This window comes from Manacus vitellinus, unplaced genomic scaffold (genome assembly GCF_001715985.3).
Source record: "Manacus vitellinus isolate BGI_N305 unplaced genomic scaffold, ASM171598v3 scaffold_22_pilon, whole genome shotgun sequence".
NCBI lineage: Eukaryota > Metazoa > Chordata > Aves > Passeriformes > Pipridae > Manacus > Manacus vitellinus.
Genome location: NW_021939632.1, coordinates 10,230,652 through 10,258,548, shown reverse-complemented (window position 1 = coordinate 10,258,548; position 27,897 = coordinate 10,230,652). Strand labels below are relative to the sequence as shown.

Here is a 27,897-nt window from a genome sequence, read left to right as displayed (position 1 = left end):
GAGCTTCTGAGCTCGAATTTCACGGTTGAGAGGACGAGTCAGTGTTGTGTGTCGGGCTGGATGGAGATGTGCGAATCCCCTTCTCCCAAGCCAGGAACTTCTGCCTCTCCCGGGAACCACCCCCAGCCGTGCTCTCTGGGGAGGAATTTCACACGCCGCCCGGCGAGTCCAGGCCCGAACATCGCCTCTTCACCGCTGGCGACCGGCGGGGGTGTACAGCTCTGAACAGTAACAAACTCTTTCTCCAGGTCATGTAGCAGACATGCACTGTTTATTACAGCACACTCTGTTGACAGCCCATCACAAACATGACATGTTTAAAATAGAGAAAATAATTGCAGAAAAATCCATTTCTAAAAATTATGCAGGTGTTAATTCTTCCAGAAATTTGTCACCTGCAAACGAATCTTTAAAAAGAGAAAATGTTGTGCTTTGCTGCTAGGAAAATCCTAATGCTAATTATCAAATATCAGGACTAAACCCTGTATTCAGTTCAAATGCAAAAAGCAAGCACCCTTTAATTTAAAATACTTAGTACTCCCCCTTCTTTTTAATTTGATATCAAGAAATCCAGAAAATGTGCAAACTTTATCAGACTGTAATGTTTCAACTAAACACAAATTTTAATTGCATTGAGAAAGCTGCTAAGCATATTCAGGTTAAAAATGAAGTCACTGAGATTTGGGTGATTAGGTTTTTGCCTTTGCTTTCTAGTCTGTACCAGACTTGAGCGATTCTTCGTAGCAGACCAGAAGAAAAGGCAAATAATCTTTGGTACTATTAATTTTAGGGGAAGTTTAACCTTTTCTATCCTTCATACTAATATAATCTTTTTCCTGAAAGCATTTTTAGTAATTATTAATGCTAGAAAGGTACACAAACAAGTATTTTTTTTTTAATAACATGTAACAGATATCCATAAAATCATTACTGTTACATTTTGGCAAAAGGATCATTTATGTGCTGTTTTTGATTACCTTCTCTAGTAAACAGTTGTTCTGGGAAAGTCAACCATTCATTTAGGTTACCAGTGAACAAGCCTATTCTAATTTTGGCACACCTGGCATTAGGTTACCGTGATAATTTTATAAGAATTTGAATTAAGAAGTTTGCTATTTTAAGTTAAATTTGGAAATTTTATAATAGAAATGAAAAATGAGAGCCAGCTTCTCTTCCTGTTTATTTCAAGGAGAATATAATCACATCGTTGGATACTGTGAAAAAAATCCTAGCATTACATCAATTTTGCCAGTCATATTAAGGCATTAATCCTGCAAGTCTACACTCATAAATATAATCATGACTTTGGGCCTATCAGGCAAAGACTAATTGGGAAAAAAAAGTGTTTGACATCACTCTTGAAGTTAATAGTGAGGCGTAACAAGCAATAATGTGAATTACAGTACTGAGTGACTTAGTTTCATTTTACCTTGTCAGAAGACAACTAAAAATGTGCTTATTTGACAAACAATTTCAGCCATGAGTTCTTGTTACAAGAAGTCTTAATTCTTAAATTCTTAGCGTATCTATTGAATAAAAAAAAAGTATGCAAAACCAGTGAACCATTGAATTCTCATACATTAAGACTGTACTTTAAAGTGGGAATTCAGATGACGAAGAAAATCTTCCTTAGATGTTGGAGATGGTGGGAAAACTTCTCGACAGAATTCACATATTCTACACTGATTCAGTTCAGAGTCTGCATATGCTTGTGCCAGCAAATCATTGTCTTGAGGCTGCCAAATGATCTAAAAGAAACAGAAAATTATTATTGCTGTAGTTTACAATGTGGTTTACATTATACTGTAGCTTATATTTATATAAAAAAAATACCTGTCTCTTTAAACTGGGTATCCTTTACACCTGCCTCACCAGAGACGTTAACTAGAGTGTTCTCATTTAAAAAAAACAAGGCAGAACTTAGGTTTTTTTAAGTTCTGTAAACACACTGTCCTTGCAAATACTTAAAATACCTTGGTATCTATTACTAATAAATACTGCTATAAGCAATAGTCTGTAATACCAGTTTGATACATATTAAAGCTTTTCTTTAACTCTGCATTTCAGTATTTTACTCTAGAAGTCATAGTACACAATAGCCATTCAACAGAAATAAGAAAATACATTTTTTACCTTAGAATAAACTGTTTCTTGTACAGAGTTAATATCTCCATTCTTATTGGCACGTAACTAGCTTTCAGTTTACTTACAAAATTATTAGAGCAATATCATGTGGCTTCAGGTACTTATTTGCTCTGACTGTCTTTTACTGTAAATGTGTTTCAAATAATCTGGTTTGGGATTCCTTTGGCCATGACAGCATCAAACTTGCTGGGACCATGTGAATACACACCCATGCATTCAGGCAATTCTGTGAACTATGCTGTATTGGGTTCAGCAGCTGCATTGCTCTGGGTCCCTGAGCTAGTTAGCTTAAAGCTAACTCTGTTTATCCGACATTGGAATTCAAGGCACTTAAGTCTGGAGACTACGTGTGCACTATTTAGAATCATACCAACTAGAAACCAAAAAGTCTTCTATCAGTTTTCAAAGTAAAGTTAAAAATTCAGTTTCATTACTTTAATATTAGCAACACAAGATCAAATAAATAGTTCTGTTATATGGTCAGGACAATCAGGTTTTGAGTAAATTGAAAACCAAATGCATACTGCTGTGACTGCAAAGTAGACAGAATGGCAGCAAGCTGGTATGAGCTCTATGTGGGGATGGAATCTAGAAGAGAAGAGCACCCTACAGGGTTTTTTTTGGCTCAGTTTTCTTCCCTCTTGCTTCACTAGCACATGGAAAGGCAAGCAAGAATACTTTAGAAAGTAGTTTCTTTAAAAGTTTTAAATTTCTTGCTACTGATACTAACCCAAGATTTTTAATTTTCAGCTCTTCCAATTTCATCATGTCAAATAGTTAGAATCTATTGTTTATTCCTGCCATGGTAACCCACTGTAGAACTAACCTGGCTTTCACTGCGGTTAAACCTTCTTTTTAAACAACCCTAAACTTCTTGGGAGTCAATTTCCTGCCTATTTGGTATTTAAACAGTGTTTAGCTTATCACATAGCAATAGCAGATTTACTGTCTTTCATTATGGTCAGCAATCCATATAATTAAATTGACTAATTAGTAATTAAGTGCAATCACACCACTTCTTTTCAGCTCGAAGAGTCTACTTATTGTATATTGCTGGTGTAAATTGCATATTAAATCTATCTAGACACTGACACACTTAAACATAAGTTAACACACTTAAACACACCACATAAATGTGTTTAGAGTTACTTGTTTCTGATACCTTATGATGTAAAGCGTAATTTGAAAAAGAGATAAAATAATATTGTAAAAATACTATATCTCATCGTGGAAGCACAACAAGGGGAGGTACTCATCCAGCAACCCACAGATGCAGGCACTTAACTTCCATTTCTTTGAGTGCTAAGCATGTACTTAATATCATTTTCAGAACAGGAGAACTATTTAAGCAGGTGTTCCATTTCAAAAACATCAATATTCAGATTAAGATTAATAGACTTGATTTGCTTTTAAAATCATGAACATACTTAGAAATATTTCTGGTGGAAACAACCCCCTCAAACTGCAGATAAATACAGATAAGCATGTGCATCTATATGAAAGTCTCAGTTAAATGTAGTCTGTAAAATCCTAGGTTCACTAATATCCATGTTTATTTTAATCTGCTGCTCTTTTCAGTCACGTTTTTTTTTTTTAAATTACATCTAAAGAAAACAGTACTGAGTTTTAGATTTAGTATCCACATAGAAGGAAAGAGCTAAATTTATTACACCAACTGAGAGCAGTTCCAAGAACTTACTGTTGCCAAATCTACTGCATTTATGGGGTTTTCCATTTTATAAGTTAACATATGTAGTAAATACTTGAAAGTTTTATCTATGCTAGGGAAAAAATTGAGATATGGTATTCCTTCCTATTGGAGCTTCACCACTGGAAGGGATGATAGAAGCTGTATGCAGGATAACTACCCTTAGAAAGGTGGTAAAAATACTAAGAACAAATTTTTACATAAATTTGCTAAGGTTAACACAACGGAAAGGGCATGTATACAACTAACTTCTAAAAAAAATGAGTGTTTTAATCTACATATATATATTATCTGTGAATCAACTCATTAGTACAATTAACAGTCAGAAAAAATCTCTAGAGCTGAGTCCAATTCACTGGGAAAAATATTTAAAAACCTATTTTGAATGCTGCTGAATAAAGGTGATGGATCTTTAAATACTGATATACACAGATGTACATTTAATGGATTCTAAAGTAATATTGGCTTGTTTTAAACAAGCTTGTAGATAAGATGTAACATTTTAATCAATGCAGTGCTATTGTAGATATGACTTACAAATACTGAAACAGTTCACCATTAGCTTTCTTTTTCTCTGAGTGTTAGCATTAGTACATTTTTTCTCCACAAAGTAGATCATTCACATTTTAAATGATAGCTCCAAATTAATTTCCTTATTTTGCAGAAATACCAATGATCAAAGGCTTATTGCTATTCAACCACTGTTCTGTACTTTTTAAGCTGCACACTCTCCTATCAATTTATAACCACACACCAGCTGTTTCACTTGCTGTAATGTACAATGCAGGGTGCCATCTATTGAAAAATGAATACACATACTAACTACTAAAAGAACAAGCTGGAGAGGGAATACAGGAAAAGAGGATAGTAACAAGCAATGGAGTGAATGCTTCATAGCTCCACAGTAATTCTGCTGGCAATAAAATAAATGTTTTAATTTGTTTAACTCAGTCGCAACTTGAACTGAGGACCCAATGAAAAATAAAGAACAATAAAAGTTGTGATTAATAAGTTATTATAGAATTGAGATCTCCTATATTACAAATAGATATTTAAAATACCTTTTTAAAAATCAGGCTTATAGTTTAAAATACAATGATGAAGAACAGCAAACTTTCCATGCTTTAAAATTTTCATGCAAAACTTGTTTGTGAGAGAAAATTAAACTAGACTGGGTAAATTTTAGGAGAAGAAAACACCAAAGCTATCACGTCCTACAGACACTTTCCACATGCTAGTTTTGCATGTCATGCAGTGGCCAAATGGAGATGCAAAGCTCTTCTGCTGCACGTACCTTGTCATTAGAAAAGAACACCAAACTACATCAATGTAAATAGTAAATATATGTGAAATTTAGGCTCAGAGAATTCCTAAATATCACTACTTGCTTATTCTTGAAAATCTGTTCTTTCACAAGGTGCGAGCAAAGCCACAGAAAAAACCAACCAACCAACCAACCAACCAACCAACCAGATCAGTCTATAAAGCTCCATAATTTTACCATCTTTCAGATGAGACAGGATGTTACACAAAAGAAGCAAAGTATTCAAGAGTTGTGAGTGTCAGAAGCTGCCAAAATACTTTTCTGCATTACAGGAACTGGGCCTTGTTTTCAGAAGCTCCCATGGACTTCAAGCTACAACTGAAATTCAAGCCCAAATTACCTACATAAACCTAAAATAAAGTATTTTAGTGAACTTTCCTTCATTTGAAAAAATGCTTTCCTCCTACAATGAAATAATTTAAGTTTTCTTAGAGGGGAGGAATACGGTGTTGTTTATACTTCAGATTGAGATAAAAAGTAGCATAGTAGAAGTATTTATCTGTTCAGCTTTTTAATTAGTCCATTTTTCATATTTTCTGCTGTACATGAAAAACAATTAAAACAAATTTGTGTCCTATTCAACTGAGATCAAGGGTAGAAGGAAAGCAATCTAGGGGGCAACTTACGACTAATGACAGCTTTGAAATAGATATAGAAGCAATTAATATCGAGATGAACTGAAATTTGTACAAGCATCCAGTGCCTGTGTCTGCTTAAATTCCTGCCCTTTCACTGGAAAAGTGACTTGTATACATACACCAGTACTAGGAAGAAGAACTGACAAGAGATATTGTCTTAAAAAAAACACTGATGAATATAGAATATATTAATCCTGTCTCAAAGCTCTTTGCAAAGTTTGTGTCTGAATCATTACCATTTTTTGAAATGTACACTATTTATAGATAGATACCTGATGAGGACCTCTGACGGTTGTTCCAGCAGTTTCTAAAGAAAAAATTGCTTCAGGTACACCCTGGTTTGTGTGCTTAGGTACAAATGTGAAACCACTGTCTGTTGTTTTTAAACACGGTTTGTCATGGATATTTTCTATAGGTACGTTTGCATGATCTGAGGGGTTTGTTTTGTCAACAGTAGTTAAGCTTTGTAAAGCTGAGGTCATGAGATCAATGCCATGAGCTTCAAATGAGTTAGGTTCCAATTTACTGAGGTTAGCAGCACGGTCTCTGTGCTCCAGGTTAAAATGATGATCTTGAAGCATGTTTTCAGCTATACCGGTACAAGAAACTGTTGGTTTTTCCTGAGTGCTCTGCAAGAAAGCAGAGTCATTGTCTGTAGGTGGAAACTTGACATTAAATTTAGAAAGTGATTCTACAGAGTTGTTGTCCTCATCTTGGCCCACTCCTCTTGGTGTGATAGATGTGATGCATGATGCACCTCTATTTATATCCTTTATAACCCGAGGCTTAAAAAGCTCTTCTGCTTGTTCATCAGTTTTATCAGTACACTGTATCGGCATGGAAAACTGTATTTCTGTGAAGAAAGAATGAAGAAAACATTAAATAGTCCATTGAAGTACAATTATTAAAGATAATGGTGTTGGGAGTCTTTTTCCTGTGGGGTTTTTGATCTTCTTTCTTGTTTTTTTTTAATAGTTACTTTTTTCTCTTTAAAATCAGATTGAATTCTCTTTCACAAACATGCGATCTGACAGAAAAACTATCAGAACAGAATAAAAGGAAATAATTATGTTCTAGTAATTCTATTTCTGTTTGATTTATGGCTAGAAACATTTTCATTTTATTGAAAATTATGTTGTCCCATACTCTTAACACATACTTGCATATATTTACTGAAGTGGCAGAAATAGAAGCTGGAACCCAAACCATTTCACACAGTGCCAAGAACATGCTAGGCACCATGAGCACGATTTTAGAAGGTATTCAGGTACCAAACTCCCACTGGTTTCCAAATTAGTTAAATATTTAAACTGAATAACTATTCAGAAATGGGACCATATTTTCACTTGTTTTGAGAATTCCCCCTTCATTTTCAGCACTTTATTAACAAAAATGATAATAATGTACATGGTTAATCCTAATCAGGTAAGATAATAACTTCAGTACACACTGATTGTACAGCACCCTTCTGACATCACTCAGATATTGCAGTAAAGTGGAACACAGAAGTAACAGAAATCAAACAGATTAAATCTATATCATGTATAGCTTTTCACACCATTGAGGTAGGCACTTCTTTAGGGAAACCAAAACCATTCTGAAGTAAGTTGCCAAACACACATCCTCCAAAATTTCCACCCTCAAATAAGAAAGTTATTAACATATATAGCAATACAGTTCAGACATAGCAATTTAAAACCACAAGATACACATTAGCACTTCATGTAACAAAACTTCAGTAACAGATGACCTAAATTAAAAGAAAGAGCTGAAATCAGCATATTTTGCATCAGCTGTGAGAGTTTGGCAGGTGTTTATTGAAATCACTTAAGAGTCTGATCCTACTATTCGAAAAGCTAGTAGAAAATATCCACAGTAGCTTACGTTATATTAAACTTAAGCATTAGGAGAACTGGATATCCATAATCTCTTATGGCTGCAACAAAATTCAAGCCTTTCTTTTGTTTTCAGGAAGTGTTGGATGAAGCTCTTGTCCCATATAACAAAACAGTATTCAAAAATCTGCACAAGGAAGTCTAGAAAATAAGTTCTCTGACTGTCCTAAGTCCAGCAGTTTTCCTCTAACAGATATGGGGCCAGAGACATTCATAGCAGACATCTTTTGAACTGACAGCTAAATTAAAAGCAAGCAAGTGCTGTCATTCACACAGTATGATGGGATATCACATGTAGTAAGTGCCTGCCTCTCACTCCAAGGGGCAAAACAATTACAAGAGCCATTGATGTGATGACTGTCTTTTATAGCATGTGATTTGGAGCATTCCTCATAGAATGCCAAAACTGGCGGTGCTTTTTCTTGGTGAAATACTGAGCACCATGTGAACAGACTTGAAAAAGGCAGATGGTAAACAGTGGAAATACTTCTATGTATGTGTAATTTGCAGTATTTTCAAATATAAAGCAAAGCTTTCAAACAGTTGAATCACAATAAGAGCTTAAGTATGATATTACCAGTTTCAGGTTCTGGCTTTATCTTAAATTTAATCAGTTGGTCTGTTTGTTCTTCGGCTAGCATACATATTCGATGACACTCTTCTTTCATGTCCTGGAAAATAGTCTCCAGATTCTCTCTGGAAGATCAAATTGTAAATTAAAGAGTCAACCAATTCAGCTTGTTGTGACCTTTAATCTAGTCACACCCAGAAACCAGAGAAAAGCAATACTAAAAGCTACTTTTCCTGCAGATCTTGTTCCTCAACATATGTATACATATTTTTGTTCTCCTCATAAAAGCAAGCAGAAAAAGGAAAAGAAAATGTTATCAAAGAGCTGTTTAGTCATATCATACACACATATATTTGAACTTAAGAACTGACTCTGCAAGGACTGCCCCCAGAAATCCAGCCTTTATATTTCTTTCAGCTCCCTCAGGTATTTTGTGGAACAGTTTATCTTTCCCATGGGTACTGTTTCCACCTCATTCTTGGGACAATAAGATTCTGCCACTATGAACATTGTTTTCTGTTGTTGTCTGCGCACTTCAGACTTTGCAGAAGAAGGAACACATAAGCCTTTGTTACTGTTCTTTCCATTTTTGTCTACTTCGCATTTTGGAGAGGGGCTTGTGAACTCATTCCCTCTCTGTTTCATACAATATCATATGAATTTTCCTTTTATTTTGAGGGATTTATTTTATTATACATGGGAATCTTACATTTAGTTATCTGCACTGAGAATGGTAAAAATAGTTCATTCTGGAGTGAGTTTATTTGCCCAAAGGCATTATGTTATTCAGTTATTGATGCATCCATAACATTCCATTGTGAAATTTTGATAAACTTGCTGAGTAATTTACATTTCTAAGCAAAACATAATGGATTTTATAAAATTAACTTCAAGGATGAAAAAGTGAAGTTCGATTTGTGTTCTCTTTTGCATCTTTGTATCAAAAGACCTCAAAAGGGATTTTGCTTTAATCCACTGAATTGTTTTCCTTTTTTATCGCTTATTTGTATAGCAATCGGGCTGTGTTCCTACTTCTGCCGTGCTTCTCTTTTTGAAGAGAATGTCTTACAAATGTCTATTTGTATCTCTTTTGAAAAAAAGATTAGCAGAAGGAGTTAAAGTTGCTACTTTTAACATTCTCATTCTGACAATTTGTTCAGATGTTTTAATACATAACAAATTATAAAAGACTCAAGTCTGTAATCAGAGCTTTAAAATATACATAGTATTAGATGAAGCAATCTTAATTTGCTAGACATTTGTGATACTATAATCTTACTAGTGTAAGATTACCAGTAATCTTACCAATCACATACCTCTTTCCAAGAAAACAGTAAAGTAAGCGAGCTATTTGAGAGCAGGGAGACAGAAGACAAGTAAAGGTTTTTCATTTTTTAGATATAAATCAATAAAGACAAACAAGTCTTTCTCACATCACAGTCTTATTTCCTCTCCTACTTATTCTAAAGGAGTAGTGAGCCAGACTAAAGATCCATGCACTTCACCTAGCCTATGTCTGGGAGTGGTCAAGAGAATGTCAGGGCAAGAGAATAAGGAGACAGCAAGAATTCACCATACTTTCCCTTAACACTCCCCTAACCTCACCTTACAGAACCTTCTACCTAGCTTCAGTAAAATTGTTAAAAGTGGCATTACTGCCTATCCTGTGAAAAATGCAAACCTAAGACTTTGGTCAATACTCTTCTGAAATCACTGGCAGAAGAGGGAATACTTGCTTAGGAAATCTACTGCTTTTGGTCCCTTGGTTATAGCAGGGGCTGACTGGCTTCACTTAACAGATAAACCTAGTTTCAAACTCTCTCATTTAGGATGGATCAGGCTATGAATTATTTCTTCATACTGACTATCAGACTCCCTCCTGATCAGTTAATCCATTATGGGTGTACATTCCTGTCCTGAAGAGAGTTAATGCAAGGGAGTCAATGCTTATCCAAACTCTAGTATTAACATCCACTGCTGATTCCCAGAGTTCAACCTCCTGCTGAACCAAGTGGCTATTTTTCTTCCTCCCAACTTACCCCTACATACTTGTAAAGCCCCAGTTATGATTCCACATAGTTGCTGGCTTTATTACCTTCCCACATGAGCTCTTTGACCCCTGATGCTCCCCACTTCCCACTTCTCCCCATCCTTTTGTTAAGGTACTGTGTAGAAAAGAGGGCCTTATTTAAAGACAGAAAAGACAAAAGTAAATTTTAGAAATGCCGCAAAAGTATTTACCTTTCAGCCATAGGTGAAATACCAGAGATCCCTAGAGATAATTCAGGGTTATCTGGAACAACTTTCCTACTTTTCACCTTGAAGTAAAATATGAAAATATTGAGCACATGTTAGCATATTAATTTTGCGCTTCACTTTGATATGAATAAAAATGTCAGGGGGTCCTTCACCTAAGTCCTGCTGGAAGCTATCAAAATATTCACAAAATGACAAAACCAGTTTTTTAATGTTTGTGTGAAATTCCTAATTTTAGTTTAACAGTTTTTAGTTTAATGCAGTATGGCATTCCTCTGCTCATACTCCCTTGAAAGGGAACTGATCCTAAGAATATTGCTTGACTGTAATTCTTTTTCAGTCATGTATAAGGTAAGATTATGTATTTTGTATAAGCTTGTTAGTGAAGTGTCCAGCTATTTTAGCTCTTAAAAATCAATTTATTCACTGAACACATCACAAGCTAATATGTCAGAAGTTCTAGCAGGTTTTTAAATAAGTTATTAACTTTGACTACCACCGTGTGGTTCACTCCAGTATTACATAGTTTTAAATCTGCCAGGCATTAAGGAAAGTTTTTGTAACAACCAGTCATTAAGCTGGAGTTCCACTAGAGCTGCATTACCAGATGGCCTGGGTAGTTCATATGTGCTCCAAATCAGACATGAACTTGATCACACCTCCCAAATCAGCTGATTTCTAAACTGTATAAGATTAGAAATCTGTATAAGCTTATACAGTGCTTATAACCACAGATCCATAGCCTACAGGTGTGTCTCGTCTTGCACTGAAGGGCAATTGCAGCTCCTGTAGACACATTTGAGCTGCCTTGTACTTAGTAACATGTTTTACAAGTGCTTGCCATAGTAAGTTAAGCAATGTTTGGGAAGTCTAATAGCAACAACTTATGTGTTGCTGTGCTCCCACCCTTACCTGTGTTCACTTTAAATTAGCTAGGTAAAATATGTATACATGGTTAGATTCACGTCAATGACTGCACTTTAACTATCCCACAATACCACTCTGGATGCTATTCTGTTACAAAAATAGGGTGGCAAAAAAAATGAAAAAAAATCAACTCGGTCTTGGTGAAAACTTCCAACTGAAATTTATAAACCAGAAATTATAATCTGGAGTTTCCACAAATATGAACATTTTAAAGGCATAACATAAAATAATTAACATACAAACCAACTAATATTTATTTAATGGTATTCCCTGTGTGCTTTATATACTTTGACAATTTCCTAGTAATTATACAATGCTGAAATTTAAAATGTGCTTAGTAGAATAATTAGTATAAATTCCAAACATTTCCTTTTGAAAGAAGTAATAATTTACAAATGTTTGTCTTTTTCATTTTATCTCTACTTGGTTTCTTATCTTACCTCCCTTTTATATATTGGCATCTGTATACTCTTTTGTGCTTCATTTAATTCTTTCAATTTGCTTTTCAGATTTCTTATTTTATCTTCTTGGTTGGAAATAACAGATAAAAGCTTCCTTTCCTTTTGATTGCTTTTGTCCTCAAGTTGCTTCAATTTCATGCTCTCACTTTCTAACTGTTCCTAAAAAATAATTTTAGAAACACCAGTACAATTAATAGAACTGAGACTTGTGGACTATCACTATTCAGCAGTCTGGAATAAGCTAAATTAAGGTTTTGCAATATAAGTAAGGATCAGTCTTATTTATTACATTATTACTTTTAAATTGATAGTAAAAACCTTCTACCACTACACATAGATGTAACTTATCATAGACTATTATTCAAAGAACTGTATCTTCTGGATTTCTGAGTCATATTAGTGTTTATAAAAAATAAAGACACTTTGTTCAATTACTGTATAATTTACATTAAAAAATTATATCTTTTGCATGTACAATACATAAAAAAATATTTCATGAATTTCAATCTTAAACCATTTTGAAGATGGTGACAATTCTGCAGCCACCTTAATTTTTGAGCAAACCCAAGAACTCAATAAGAGAATCACAGAATATCTCAAATTGGAAGGGACCCATAAGGATCAAGTCCAACTCCCAGCTCTTTGCAGGACTACCTAAAACTAAACCATATGACTAAGAGTGTTGTCCAGACACTCTTTGAACTTTGACAGGCTTGGTGCCACGACTGGCATCCATCGAGAGCCTGTTCCAACAATCAACAATCCTCTCAGTGAAGAACCTTTTCCTAATGTCCAACCTGAACTTCCCCTGATGTAACTTCATTCTGTTTCCTCGTGTCCTATTACTGGTCACCAGAAAGAGGAGATCAGCACCTCCCCCATCTGTGGAAGTTGTAGACTGGGGTGAGGTCACCCCTCAGGTTCTCTTTTCCAAGCTCAACAAACAAGTGACATCAGCTGCTCCTTGTAAGTCTTGCCCTTTAAACCTTTCACCACCTTAGTCACCTTCCTCTGGACACACTCTGATAGTTTGATGTCCTTCTTGTTTTGTGGAGCCCAAAACTCACCACAGTGCTCCAGGTGAGGCCACATCAGTGCAGAGCAGAGCAGGACAAACACCTCCCTTGACCAGCTGGCGATGCTTTGCCTGATGCACCCCAGGACACAGCTCGCCCTTTTGGCTGCCAGGGCACATTGCTGACTCATATCAACCTGCCCTCAACCCAAATCTCAGATCTCTTTCTGCATGGCTGCTCTCCAGCCTCTCATCCTCCACAAGGATTGTATTGCAAATATTTCAGTCCCATAAAGATTTGTGAAATAAAAAGCACTGGCTGTCCTGACTTTAATGATCCATCTAGTAATTAATGGAATTTTTATGTATGTGGGTTTTTTGGTAGAATAACAAAAAAGTTTTTTAATATGCTCAATTTTTTAATATGCTTGAAAATTGCAAAAATTTTCAAGAGCAACCAACAGTTAAAAACTGCTGCTATGAACACCTTATAGTTGTCAGTTTATGAAATCTACAGAAACACTAATCTTGAGCTGTATCAAGTGTCACAAAAAGTGTCCTGAAGTCCCATGATTGTCTCTGTGAGAGAAGTATGCCCAAAAGTTAACTTTTCCAGAAGAATGTCAGTGAAATGCAGTGAGATAGTCTGTAGGCAAGTTGGGCAAGGTTAAGAGGAAAGAAGCAGCTAAGTGCTTTTCCAAGACCATGTTTTATTTTCAAATGGAACCTAAATAGGGTGAAGTTGTGCATTTGGATATTAGGTAGGTAGGTAGGGCTACTCTACTTGACAATGACAGCCATGCAAGGGTGGGTCCAGAGCTGCTTCACCAAGACACCAGCTTGTTAAGCATGGATGGGTGTACATGTAGCTGACACAAGTGTTTAGCCTCAAAAGGTAATACTATCTGGATTAAAGAAAAAACAAACCACAAACAAAACCTACAGAAAAATAGCTTTGAATCATCGGTTTTTAGTCTCAATTGTGACTCTGAATAGTAAACCTACAGTAAGAGCTTCAATGCAACTCCAGACTTGGGTGGTATCTCAGGGATCCAGATTAAGCCTCTTCTGCTCAGTGACTTCAAAACATTACCTAAAAATGGCATGTTTCTATCACAGCAAAACTCCTTAATCCTAGCCTTTCTTCCACCCTTTGCATTTCTGGAAATTCCATTTCTCATTTGGAAAAAGCCAGGGGACACATTTTCTCCTGTATTTTCTTTTGATATTAATGGAAAATCCAAATATGTAGGAAAAAGCTTTCATCAAAGATAATGCCCTTGAAGAACAACTGTATCTTAAGGACAGTAAAAGAACTTTTTCACTGAGCATGTGATACAGCATAATTTATGTTTGAGACTATTACAGCTCTAATTCCCATGTGGGCTTTCAAAAGCCTTTGGATAACTGGAACCACTGCAGCAACGGTCAGTAGTTCTCTTCCATTTCTCCTGTATCTCCTGCAGGAAGTGAGGACAAGATTTAAGTAAGCAGAGAGAAAAGCCACATGAGAAGAACCATTGCAACATGTTGCAATGAGGACATATCAGTACATACTGATGGAAATCATCCTTGTGCCCCATCAGGATACCAGGAAAAGCACTGGAGAAACCTTTTGGGATCTTTCAATAATACAACTGTTCATAGCTTGATAATCTTACAATTTCCAATACTGAGTTTGGTGGTTTGCAATGATTTGGTAACACTTATAAACTGGTGGAACTTTTATAAACTTTATAAGTAGGTCACGCAGGTCATACCTGCTCAGTTAAGTACTTTGCAACACATTGGATCTTTTAAGCATGCTGGTATTAGCTGCCAGCAAAGTAGTTACATATGTATTGTGAACAGATCAGTATATTTTCTTTTGAAGAGGCTTTATAGGATTAGAGGATAATTGAACTTGGAAGGGACCTCAAGGGTTCTCTAGCTTCTAACCAAATCAGGGTCAGTTACGATGTTTGATCGGGTTACTCAGTTTGGTCTTGAATTCCCCAAAGATGGAGACTGCAAAACCTCTCTGGGCAACCTTTTCCATTGTCTGGCTGTCCTCATGGTGAAATATTTTCTCTTATGTCCAGTCTGAACCTTTACTGTTTCAATTACCCATTGTCTCTTATCCTCTTGCCATGCACCATTGTTAAGAGCCTGGGTCCATCTGCCTGCTAACCTCAATATAGGTATTGGAAAACTATTGGCTTTCCCTGAAGCCGTCTCTTCTCCAGGCTGGACAAGTTCAGTTTCTACAGCTTCTTCTCATGGGATATGTACTCAAGCCTCCAGTTACCTCAGTGGAGCCTCTGCTGAACTCTAGTTTGTCCATGTCTTTGTGGTACTAGAGGTCCCCAAACTGGATGTAGTGTTCTAGATGCAGTCCATGAACACTGAATAGAGGGAGGATACTCACTTCCCTGGGTGTGTTAGCTGTGCTCCTGTTAATACAGCCTAGGAAGCTGCTGCCCTTCTTTTCTGTCAGGATATGCTGCTGGCTCATGCTCAGCTTGCTGTTTAACAAGATCCCAGCTCCTTTACAGCAGAGCTGCTTCACAACCACTCAGTCACCAGTACTGCAGTAAAGGCAGGTCCTTTTATTTTTCCCTGAAGTGTGCTATAATGGCCTACTTCAGTGGCTTCCTACAACAAATGGTCATACGGTTTCAAGGAAAACCACTATGCAACTGATGTGAACTGTAAGTGGTCTAAGGGAATATTAAGTGAAACTTTTAACAGTTTATCCACAAACTCTTCGTTATTATTGGGTAGAGATAGATTAAACAGATGAAGGAATAGGAGAAAAGGCTACTGATACCAGAATTTTTTATGTCTGGTCGTAGGCTGCTGATACCAGAATTTTTTATGTCTGGTCGCAGGGCCTAATCCTACTGCATACATCATACCAGCAGCAGACAACAGTTAAATGTATAAAATTATCAGCTAGCACAAAATCAAGTACAGCTTTCTTTGCACTAAAGATAGGAAACAAACTGACACCAGAGAAGCTGGTATTAGCTGGAACATGCAACTCTGCAAGACTGCTGCAATAGCTGCTCTTAGTTATGTAAGTCATTTTAGGACCTTAATTTAGAGCATAAAGATGACTACCATACATCTGCCATTCCTCTGTTTATGGCCCGCACAAAAAAGAAGACCTAAACATTTATTGCAGGACGAACAATTTTGTATAACTACGCATCATTCATTCCTGACACACAGTTTCCTCCTCTTTTTCATGGCACAAAACACTCTGATGAACAAATTCCACACAGCGTTTAATATTGAAATTCTTGAACCAGGAAAATGTGATCATGAGCATGTTGTCTTGTCACAGGTGTTGACTTCAGCTTCATGTTTTATTGAATTTATAAGAATTCTGATGTCTGACTGTTCTAAAAAGTAGAAGCTTGACATTGTCTCATCTCTAAGGTTTTCTGTTTGCTGGGCAGCTTTGGCTCTGAGAGAGTAACTGGATCCAAATTCTTCCTGCTGAACAAAGTCTAGCCAGGGTCTCAAAACCAGGCAGCAATATAGGGCCCTTTAGTCTTCTCAGGCAGGTGACTGAAAAAATCTCTTAATCTTGTATATATTTGGTACTGACCAACAAGCTAATCTGGTCCACTCACCTCTTTCAGTGAAGAAAAATGTGAGCAAAAAAATCCTAAAACATTTTATGACACGCAGGCAACAGAACTTGACAACAGCATATGAAATACGCAAGTATGACCAACTACTAGAAAACACAGAAAAGACAGCCCCTCCCTCATTTTAAACATCTGAAATTTAAGCTCTAATCATGCAACTTTTAAAATCAATTCAGGATTCCTATTCATTTTACCGCAGGACAGAATACAATCCACTGAAAAATCCCACTGAACTTAGCAAAAGACAGTTTCAGAAGGTATCTATAAATCCAGGCACCTCCAGCCATGGGAGAGACTCTGAGGAGGCTGTAAAGGAAAATGGCTGTAGGCATAATTTATTTGGTTTAGAGCATAATGTGGATGGAGTATGACTAGAAAAATACAGACTTTCAAATAGAATATTTGAACTTCCAAATTTCAATACCTGAAAAAGCCAGTACTTTATTGAATTAGGTATAAGACAACCATATTGGGCCAGTGAGAGCATGATGGATTTTTGAGCTAACAGACATCAAAATATGATGTCTAGGGGAGAAAAAAGTACAAGAAAACAGGAGACATTCATGATACATCCTTTAATAAATTCCCAGATCTTCTTAGTAATACTTTCTATGTATTTACTAACTCTCAACAGATTTTTTGTGCATGAAGTTGTCCAATTTTCCCTTGAAGCACAAACTTCCACTGGCTGACTACCTGTTCTGGTTTTTTCACTTTTACTTCATTTATTGAGAAAGACAGAGAAATGGGAACTTTTGGGTTTTCCCAACTTGTTTCACACATTCATTCCATGCAGTTTATCCATCATACATCAAAAGTTCTACATTTAAAAAGCACAAAAATTGGCAGCTGCCACAAAGGCATATAAACAACACAGTTAATTTTCCATCATCTTCAACAGGAAGTTGGGGTTATATGGTTCTTCTCCCCTGAGTTTATTCAATAAAATGAGAACTTGTGTAGAGAGACTGCTGTGTATCTTATTTGTAGCCAGTTCATGAATGGCGTGGCCAAGACACAGCCAGAGCCAGTAGAAGCTGTGTGCCTCTGCTGCGCTATCTGGACAACTTTGTATCCTTTTGCCAGCTTAGTGAAAGTTTACTAGGCACAATATCAAACATTAGGGTCCTCCTTACATCAGAAAGATGGTGCAAAGATATCGTGTGCAACTGCAGAAGCCAGCTTTTGTCCAGTCAACATTCTTCCTCAAGCTCCACGCTCTCAACACAGAGTAAGAGAGCTACTACATTCCCCTGAACAGGAACATAGAGTAGGCTGGGTCAACCCAGCTTTGCATGGGTTTGAATCCCTACACATTCCTTCTGAAAAGACCTTATTTATATAGCACTGTGCCTGGGTTTAAATGCAGACAGACGATCTAGTTGATTCTGCATTGAGTTATATCAGTGATATTTCTGTTTATGGCATAGAAAGAGAAGAATCACAACGAAATACCTATCGCTGAGAGGTAGCCGCAGTAAGTGACCACACACAAAAATATGTAGATAAAGACAAATAACGTACATTCCATTAAGAAAATAGCTCCTGAAATAACGATTCCATCTTCTCATGCACTGCCTATAATCTCCTGTACAGCTCACATAATCTGTGTTTGCCCATGAGAAAAGCAGATAACACAGCTTCTCCTTTCTCCTACTCATTATATGACTAAGTTACTTAAAACTACTGTTCTTTAGCAAGCATTCAGAAACAAGAGTATGAAATATTAGACTTGATCAGGTCTTCATGCGCAAGCGTAAGGCATAATTTTTATCCAACTCAAGACAGCGAAATGCAAAAATATGCAAAGATGTTCCATCAAAGAATTAACCCTTCAGCTGTGTTCTAATCCAAATAAATGCAAAGACTAGGAAAGAAATGGCATCTTGTGATTACAGATTCTAGTGCAGAAAAATTATATGGAGATTTTTTTAAATAGAAAAGGATTGTATATATAAATATTTTTTAACAGTACATTTAAAATGTTTGCAAAGGCTTAGTCTCAAGTGAGATTCCTTCAGGATAATTAAGCAAGCATCAGCAATCCAGTGAAATTACTTTTCAATTAGCATTTCTGATAAAAAATGCATTTCTGTGAATTTAGCATAATTAATTGGTTTCTAGCTCAGGTTTAGGAAATAAATCCTGAAATAGATTCTTTTAAAATATAATGCCTGATTTCACACAAGGGTCTTTTTATGACCCTTACAGGGTCCTGCTATGGAGCTATGGAGATTCATATTCAAAAATACGAGATTTTATGTTACAAGACTGTTCTCAAAAAACTTGAGATGACAGGATAAGAACAACGCAACTTTGTGCATCTCTGTCTGTTTTCTTAATATATAAAATTAAGTCATATTCTGCACTATTGCTTTACTCTTATTCCCGTTACTCTCAATAGGCTGTAGTAAAAATCTCAGTGTTACTTCAGTGAAGAGAGGCAGAAGAGACATTGTCTTAAACCTGGCTATTTAGAAAATCCAAACAAATCAGCAGCATATCCAGAGCAACGTATGGTTCACTTTCTACTCCATCACTTTTTGAGTGCAGATTCTCCATTTCTTGCAAAAATACAGAGACTGGTTGCAATGTGAAATGATGTTGTAAGAAAGAAAAAGCCCTTTTCTGACCACTGATTTTGGCAAATTAAGAAATAAATAAGCAACTAAGTTCCTACTTTATGATCAAAACTATTCTAGGGAGCTTGATGGCCAAACAGAAATTTCATTGGGAAGGATCAAAGGTAGATCCTTAGTTCATCTAAACAGACCTCAGTGTCACAACACTCGTGCACTTCAGGTGTAGCTCAAATGAACCAGTAAAAATCTCACTTACCTCTTAGGGTCTCATAGTATAATCACAGCACAAATGTGAACTTATGTTAAATATACTGCAGGTGACCGTACCTTTAAGAGTTTTTCTCTTTGCTTTGCTATGTTCAGTTTTTCAGAGAGCTGGCTGAAAGGTAAGTTGAATGTTTCAATGTCTTCATGCATCATAATGTAGGGATGTGCACTACCTTAAATTAAAAAAAAAAGGTGACCATCACTGCATTTTTCACAGTCAGTTTATAAATACAAGCAAAATTACATGAAGCATTAACTCCTTTATTTTATTTCAGCAAGCCTTCATATTAAACAAGCAAGAGAAGGCAAATTCAGTGCTTGGAGACAATGCAAGACAAATCAGCAATAAAGGATGTACATGTACCCTAAAAATAAAAGTCAGCCACTTTGCTAGTATTTATGAAAACCAGGAGTGTTAGGCTAGTGTGAATAAATATTTAATGAGCATGGCAGATTAACACATGGTTACTTTGACTCTTTTCTCTTATTTGTGTAATACAGTCAAACAGTGAAAAATTATCCATCAATGACTATTTGATTTGAAAGAGAATTACCTGCTTATAAAATCTGGTTATCCAATAAGATTAGCATCACAAGAGCCATCTAACATAAAAGACATATAGACATAGCACTCACATCTAGAAGAATCTGAGATAAACTTATTAACAGATAAGTGTAAAATTAATATGTAACATATTTTGATAATTCTAGTGAATGATTTGAACCATATTTTCCTAACTTTTATTGGCTTCAGTGTAAGCAGGTTCTACCTCTAAAGAAAATCTCACCATTTCTTGAGGAGGATAAAGAGAGACCCCAGAAGTGTTGCATTTTATAAATAGATCTTGAAATGGCACATTTGTGTTAACTCTCACATTCACAGAAAAGTATGATACTCATTTGAGATATGTATATTGTAAAAAGAAGAAACAAAGTCAGAACTATTCATCAGAGCAACACAGCATGAAAAGCAATAACGTGCAAACGGGAGTACATACCTCTATTAGCATTCAGAGCAGCCAACTGTGATTTCAGTTTTGCAATAATGCTGTTTTGAAGCTCTATCTTTTCCTGCTGTTCACGTATTTGCTGCATGTAGTTTTCTGTCTGCAAATACAATATAATTAGCATTAATCTTATACTGTTTTGACTAGGGGTCTCCTACTTGGCATATAAAAAGCAGCTCTGATTTTTAAAGATAAATGTACTTGTGGTCCTCTGCATGAGAACCTTTGGCAAGTCAATATTTTTTGGGACTGCACTGATTAGAAAAGGCATTATAGGAAATAAATCCTGAGCTTTAGTAACTATTTCAACCGTGGCAGTGGTAAAGGGTACCTTTTAAGTTAGGATTCTTAAGTCAGGCTTAAAATTAAAATTTTAGTATGCTTCAGAATGCTGGTCAGCTAATTTAACTATAGAACGGAGTAATTTTCTTCCTCCATATTTGCTAACAAATTAAACAAAAAAAAGGCTTTTAAAAAGATAGATTTTAAATGCAAAACATCAACATTGCTTATTCCATACAACAGATATTCTGTAAATCATCTTGACTTCCAATGAACAGTTTTGTCCGTTTCTTTAAAAATAGTGGACTTGTTTTTCTACCCTACATGAATGGGACAGGGAGAGAAGGCAAGCAAACAGTCCCATCCTGTATCTCCTATACTCCATCTCCTGCTATAAACAGGCCATAGAGCCTCTAATAATACTGCTCATATTTCACCAAACTGTATAAATATTGCTAGACAGTCCATTAATTGAACAACTGGCCAGGTGGTAGGAAAATGCTAATATTCAAAACTATTCTTTCATTAGCACATGCCTAATGCTGAAGTTAAAGCAATGTTAAAAACAAGCAAGAAAACTTGCAAAATCCCAACAAGAAAACACTCAGGAATGCACTGATTTTTTTCTGAAATTAAGAATGTCTCAATTACTGAACAGGTCAGCACCTGTCACTGCCTGGGAGAAGACGGGGCATTATTCTCATGTCTTTCATAGTTTATTCATATTGCTATCTAATTCTCAAATCTCAGCCACATTTAAATTCCATACTCTCCTACTGTCCAGTGTGTTTGTCTGTAAAGCAGGCAGAAAAAAAATCTAAAAGCAAAATTTATTTTAAAAGGCCAGGTAGTAGTAGTACCATCAGAGTTTATTAAAAGAAAAAAAAAAGTGATCAAAGAGCAGTACACTCCAGCAGCTAGAAGAGACCTCATGAAGCAGAAAAATCACTGAGAACCAAATTGAAAATGTACAACAGCAATGTCTTGTCAACACTTCTGTACAGAGCACAGACATGACAGCTAAAACAGACAGAAGAGAAGATGCTTTTGACAGCCAGTGTGCACAAATTATTCCTTGAGTCAGATGGCAGCAACAAGTTACCAACTAGAAGATCTGCATGACAACCAACCATCCATCTGTATCAAACACCATCTGGCCGAGATGACTCTGGCTTCTGTGTGCTTGACATGGCTCCCAGCTCTAGAGACTGGCAAAACAAGTGGCCTATCGGTAACTTAAGTAGTAAACTGTTAACAACAGCATGGTGGACAATCCAACACTGTGTGGAGGCCACACAATGAACAGACGAAGTTGCTAGAGTAAAGCACTGTACAAAGGTCATTCAAAAGCCAGGAGTTTTGCTAAAAAAACCCCAAAACAACACAAAAAAAACCCCCCAAGTAATTACAGTATCAATTCTTCTTGAAAAAATACTTTTGTTCTTTTCTGAAGTCACAAAATTCATCTCTTGAAAGTTCGACTAGGACAAAGATTTAAACTGGTAGCAATCCTTTATCAAAGGCTTTAATTTTTAATTTATGAACGAGCAAAAGTGCAGAGAGAAATCTTGCAAGCATTTAGTTCACTTAACACTTATAATCCCACACTTCTCTGGTTTTCTTGCAAAGACTTTAGAAGGGCTATCACATCTCATACTTGATGTCTTGTTTCTCGAGCAGAAGTTTCTTTCATGTACTGTAGTTGACTCAGTCATCTACTGTTTTGGAGATAGTTAATTATCTTTAATAGTTTTAATTAACAGTTTTAATTAATAGTTTTTCTTCAAATAGTTAATTGTTCATCATATGAGACAGAACTTAAAAGATCCCTTAACATTCTAAAATGTCTTGCCTTTTGTTAAGTTAGTTTGCAATTTCAGCACAAAAATCACGCTACTTGTGACTGTTATGTATAGAAATCTCTACTGATTTACAGCAGCACTGCTGCAAGACTATGAATAGAGACAGACTGCACAGTGGATGATTGCACACATGACTGACTTGTTACGTGTTCTGCAATGTCTTGGCTAGTTTATTTTGTCATGCAAGGAGATGGCAAGATTGGGCCCAGATATCAGAATATTCTCTAGCAGACCTTTCCCTGCTCCCAGTTCTACTACTACTTACATAACTTGACAATGAATATGGTTCATCTGCCCTTGAACAAAGTTCCAGCCTACCAGTTCTACAAAGTATCAGAAAGTCCTGTAGCACCAAAACCATTCAAGGCTCCCTGTAACAGAGGTTCCATTACTGGGAAGAATATGAATGATAAAACTACTATGACAAACCCAACCCCGATAGCTTTGCAATATGTTGTCCTACTTGATGAGAAGTTCAAGAGGAGTTTTGACTGAACTAATGTTTTCTGCAATAGACTACGTAAAAATTCAAAAGGTGCTCCTTACTGGTCAGAATGCCTCCAGAATATGTTACTTCATAATTACAGAATAATTGTGGAGATTATTATTTTTAAAAAAAGAATACTTATTCTAGCAACTTTCAGATACGTTTGCTGTACACATTGCAACACAAAAACTCTGTTGTCCTAATAGCTTGCACAGTGCTTAAAATATTAGAGTATTTGACCTTTACACCTAGTAATTCATATGGCCTATCTTCCTATTAACAAAAAGTGGTTTAATTTGAGTTATTTACATTAATAATTTAAAAATTAATTTATAAGAATGTAAATTAAATTTCAAAAAGGTAGGTAAATTTTATATATATCTTTGCTGTTTACATTAGAAGACTTCATTAATCCTCCAAAACAGACAACAATTTTCCCACCTTTAAAAAAATTAAATTAATTCAAGGTCAAAACCCAGAACCCACCTACTAAATTCACAGCTTAATGAGTTACTCTGCAGTGTACTGGCCTGGTTTCATAATGGCAATTTCCAACTTTAACAGATGCACTAAAGTGTACATAGCTAAAGTGAAACTGAAATCTACATGTACTACCATCCTCCGTGGGAAGGATGGCTGTAAAGATAGAATTCAGAAACCGACACATACTTTTTGCTGTAGTTCTTTCACAGCGTGGTCCCTATCCATGCATGCTTGTCGATAGGCTTCATAAGCTTTGTTAAGCTGCTCTCCAATGTTTTTGTCCATAATTCCCAACGTTGTTTCATCACTGGAAAGATGGTGGAGTTAACAGACCTGAAAAGTAATCAGAAGGGAAAAGAGAGAATGCTAAGAAACAGAAGTACGTGACTAAAAACACAGATAGCTATTGTACTATTATCATATTCAAGTAATACGCGCAGTATGTTTGACCATTAACTCACATAATAGCTTGAATTATAGCTCTGCTCACCTCAACATTTAATTTTATGTCCACAGATAGTTTTAAACAAAAGCCAAACAAAAGCAGGTTAACCCTGGATCACATTCTGGATGTACAGAATGTGGAAATATATGTGTAGTTACAGTGTTTAGGACTGAGATATAAAACTGGTGCAGATCACCAGTTACCTGATTTTATGTGATCTCCAAAAATTTAAGGCTTACATAATTGTGAAATAACAGATAGTATTAATAAACAAAACTAAACTCAGTTTTTGGCATCAAGCAATAGAAAGACAAAAGCTCAGTAACATTAGATTACATAAACCTATCCTATTCTATGCAATATTTGAAAATGGCAACACAAGCTACACTACAAGGTGAATTAAAACATCTTTTATCTAAAAATCAGCTATACCAACCAGTAAGAATTAGCAAGACTTGGACCTTTTCACACAAAATTATAAACTTTTTACACATTGTGTACAACTTCAGTAAAACTCCCGAAACTACAGCTCATGAACTTCAACACATAAAACTACAACACTAGTAAATGTCACAGACTCCGATTTCAAGAACTTTGCAAACACAGGTCCTTTGCTTCTATAGTAATATATGACATTAATTTTAAGATCAAAATTTATCATAACATAAGCACAGTAGAGAATAAGTTAGTGAACTCTCAAAAAACCCCCCCCCAAAAACCAAGGTACTAGCATTAAGAAAAAAAATTTAATAATTTCATCCCTCCTGGTATTTAAAGCATAGTTATCTCACAGTAAATGGTGTGCCACTACCATCTCTCACTATCTTCTGGGATTATGCATAAACCACAGATACTGTTAAGGAAAGTGGTGCAGTCAGATGAGGATAAGCCAAGCAAGAAGGGTATGAGGATAATTTGTCTTGGACCCTGGTCTAAATTCTGAGGATTGCAGTTTGAAGATTTTGTTCATGTTTTCTGGCTTTTGAATATCTTCCCTGTCATAGGGCTTGAATACAGAAATGTGGTTTGACTTTCCTAGAAGGTGCAACAGATTACTGTAGAGATATTGCACTTTTTCATCCTGCAAATTTTAGTTTAATAGTGTACTGGAAAAGCAATTGTATCTCCACTCTGGCATGGCTGTCCTTTAATAGTGGCAAAGTGAATTCTTTAACAACTTGGAATCATTTAGGGATCCTTTGATGTAACAAGCCTTACTGAAATCCAAATTTGTAAGTTTCACTAAAACGGCTACATTGTTTCATATGAAAGTTCTGTTTGTTTTGACTTGTTGGGTTGTTTGTTTGTTTGTTTTCCTGAACACACTAGTACAGTAGTTTATAATCTTGGGTCCCTGCATACTGTCTCAGAGTGTTTTCAGTAACACAGGCTACTTCATCCACCCCCTTCCTCCCCCGAAGGGTATCCCTTCACTAAATGGAATATTCATTCTAATACCTGGGGTACATCTTTAACTAAATAGGTAGGCTTTCTTTCAATTTCAAATGAAGGACTGTTTTATGTAGTTCAGTGAATAAAATCAGATATTACACCTGCTTTCAAGGACAGGTGCTAACCTGCAGAGGGCATTGTTATGGCTGACAGTGACTGAAAGCGTGCTCTCACTTTCTTTAAAAGCTTGCAAAGTTTGCATCAACGTTGACTTTGTACTTTTCTGAAATTCTCCACTGACACTTGTAACAATTTACCTAGTAAATGGCATGTCTTGTCCATATAAAACATAACTTCAAAAGATGAGTCTAATGGGATTGAAAACACTGTTCAGATACTAAGAGAGAGAACAGGGCTCAAAGTTCATAGAAAATGAAGGTATTAATTTCATTCATGCAAATTCAAATCTCCATCTGAAAAACAGTATTTAAAATTTACACCTAATTTCCAGTCTTATACTTACTCACTGATTGAAAGTGGGAGCATTGACAAAGAGTTCTGCTGTCATCTGGACTGCTGGTAATTGATCCAACAGGCAGAACTGTAGCATTGCACCTGATTTTCTACTTGGTAGGGAAAAATAAGGAGAATGGTAGCTAATTTACTGGTAGCTCCCTAAAATTCAGACTCCATGCAGTAAGAAAGAGTCAATGAAAGTCATTATTAGCAACACTTTAAGATAGAACTGTAACTAGAAGAATTGGTCCAATATTTCCTCCATACCCCCTAGACACTCATTTCTGCTTCCACCTCACCCTTCCCTTTCTTCCAGCATAAGCAACCTTACAGGAAACCGTATCAGCAAACTGATCCAGTTTAAAACTAAATACTAAAGGTGTTTCTGCTGTGTTAGTTTTAATCAGATCAGATCCACAGACCACTTCAAATGACATGATAACACAAGGAATCCTGCACAGGAGCAGAAAACAGCAAAAGGCAGACAGAACCCCTGTGTTCAGCAGCAGCATTGGCTTTGAAACTGTAACATGAGGTCACAGTTATGTAACGGTGATGTAAGTCTGTCCTGCCACAGAGAAGAATACCTGGACCTTACCCAATCTCTGGCCATGTATTTTTGCCACTTACTTGTACCAGTATTAGCACTTCTATGCTACACAGCTGAGTATGCCAAAGTAGCTCCCTACTTCCTCAAAAAAGCAACAACAACCCCCCTAAAAAAACCAACTTCGAAATTAAAACTGGAGCTAGCTCACTGCAAGGCTGCTGGAGCACTACTACCAGCATAAGAAGGCAGTGGGAACATGAGACTAGCCGTGGGCAGGACTGCCGCAGTCTAGATTTAGATTGGATTAAACTACTCTGTAGTCACACCCTGGATTGCCTGTTGCTGGAATAAATAACTGCTTCTTATGTTATATATCTCATATCCAGAACTCCTTGCAGTTAGAAAAGCTGGCTCCTTTTCCTGCTTCTCCTCCATAGGCATCAATATTTATCAGGGAATTTGCCAACTGTTCCTTGTCATTTACCCTTCTCCCTACATCCAACTAAGAGGAAAAAACCCCTCCCAACAACCCCAAAATAAAAAAAAACCAAAACAACCCCCAACCCAAATATCCCCCTATTTTAACCAGTCTTAGTTATGCTATGTTCCAGTCGCTGTATTCCATACATATTCAGCCCAAAATTGACAACCCTGATCTTTAGCAACTGACATTCTAGATATTCATTAGATCCTAAAGACTTCCATAATCATTAACAGCAATATGTAGTCAGCGGAGATGCAGCAATACAAATTGCTGAATTTATTCTAACAGGGTCAGAATTAGAGGAAGAGATTAGCTCCAGAGCTCAGCCTGCAAATGTGAATACCTGTGAGTGCTGTGTTGCTGAAGCTATGGCAATGAGAACTCAAATTCCATATCTAGGTAAAGACTTGAACACCAGAAAACGACTGGGTATAGTAAACATTGTAAGGCAAACTTTTAAGTAAACAAACCAAATAAAACCTGCAGATTATCTTAAAATACTTGCCTCAAATGAGAAACATTTTGCTGATATAGGTGGGAAAAAAAAGAAACAGCAATATGAATATTCTGAGTCAAATGCCAAAAAGCTCCAACACAAAGATTAGCAGCATATTGCTGCTGCAGTCTCAGATCCACAGCTCACTAGAGAGGCATATGACTTTTCTTAGTGCCTCAGAAAACACCTTTAATTCTGAAAAAATATTTTAGCTAATCATGTGTATATATACACATTAATTCGTAATACACATGCCTACCTCTCATAGGTTCATATGAGAGATGAGAACAAAGGTGCCATCCAGCAACAAGTAATTCTTTACATAATTCTGCCTTCAAAACAGCTTTTTCAATGGAAATATTTTGTAAGTTACACTGCCATCATCTTGGGAACTGGAAACCTGTTGAGGTAATCATTTGTGAGAGAATGCGAGCTCACTGCACTTTCTTTCGTTTTTTTTTTTTTT

At 36.2% G+C, this 27,897-nt stretch overlaps 1 protein-coding gene across 3 annotated transcripts; it reads right to left on the bottom strand.

Annotated features, from left to right (window-relative positions):
• Positions 1-249: 249 nt before the first annotated feature.
• On the bottom strand, positions 250-27,820 carry TANK (TRAF family member associated NFKB activator). 3 transcript variants are annotated; one of them, XM_029959856.1, is made up of 10 exons: positions 27,691-27,811; positions 25,909-26,008; positions 23,735-23,881; positions 20,426-20,534; positions 19,488-19,600; positions 11,905-12,084; positions 10,523-10,599; positions 8,288-8,406; positions 6,088-6,668; positions 250-1,748 (listed from the first exon to the last, which is right to left on the bottom strand). In XM_029959856.1, the coding sequence occupies exons 3-10, from the start codon at positions 23,831-23,833 to the stop codon at positions 1,581-1,583; spliced, it is 1,446 nt and encodes a 481-aa protein (XP_029815716.1). In that variant the 5' UTR covers positions 23,834-23,881; positions 25,909-26,008; positions 27,691-27,811; the 3' UTR covers positions 250-1,580. The 3 variants fall into 3 exon arrangements, with proteins under 3 accessions (XP_029815716.1, XP_029815717.1, XP_029815718.1); XM_029959857.1 differs by having other exon boundaries at positions 25,909-26,011; positions 27,691-27,809; XM_029959858.1 differs by lacking the exon at positions 25,909-26,008 and having other exon boundaries at positions 27,691-27,820.
• Positions 27,821-27,897: the final 77 nt, after the last annotated feature.

Coding starts and splice junctions, on each gene's coding strand:
- TANK (XM_029959858.1), bottom strand. CDS start 23,833: ATGGACAAAAACATTGGAGAGCAGCTTAACAAAGCTTATGAAGCCTAT. Junction 19,601..20,425: donor TGCTCTGAATGCTAATAGAG/GTATGTACTCCC, acceptor TTTTAATTTAAG/GTAGTGCACATCCCTACATT. Junction 1,749..6,087: donor CCGTCAGAGGTCCTCATCAG/GTATCTATCTAT, acceptor TGTTTCTTTTAG/ATCATTTGGCAGCCTCAAGA.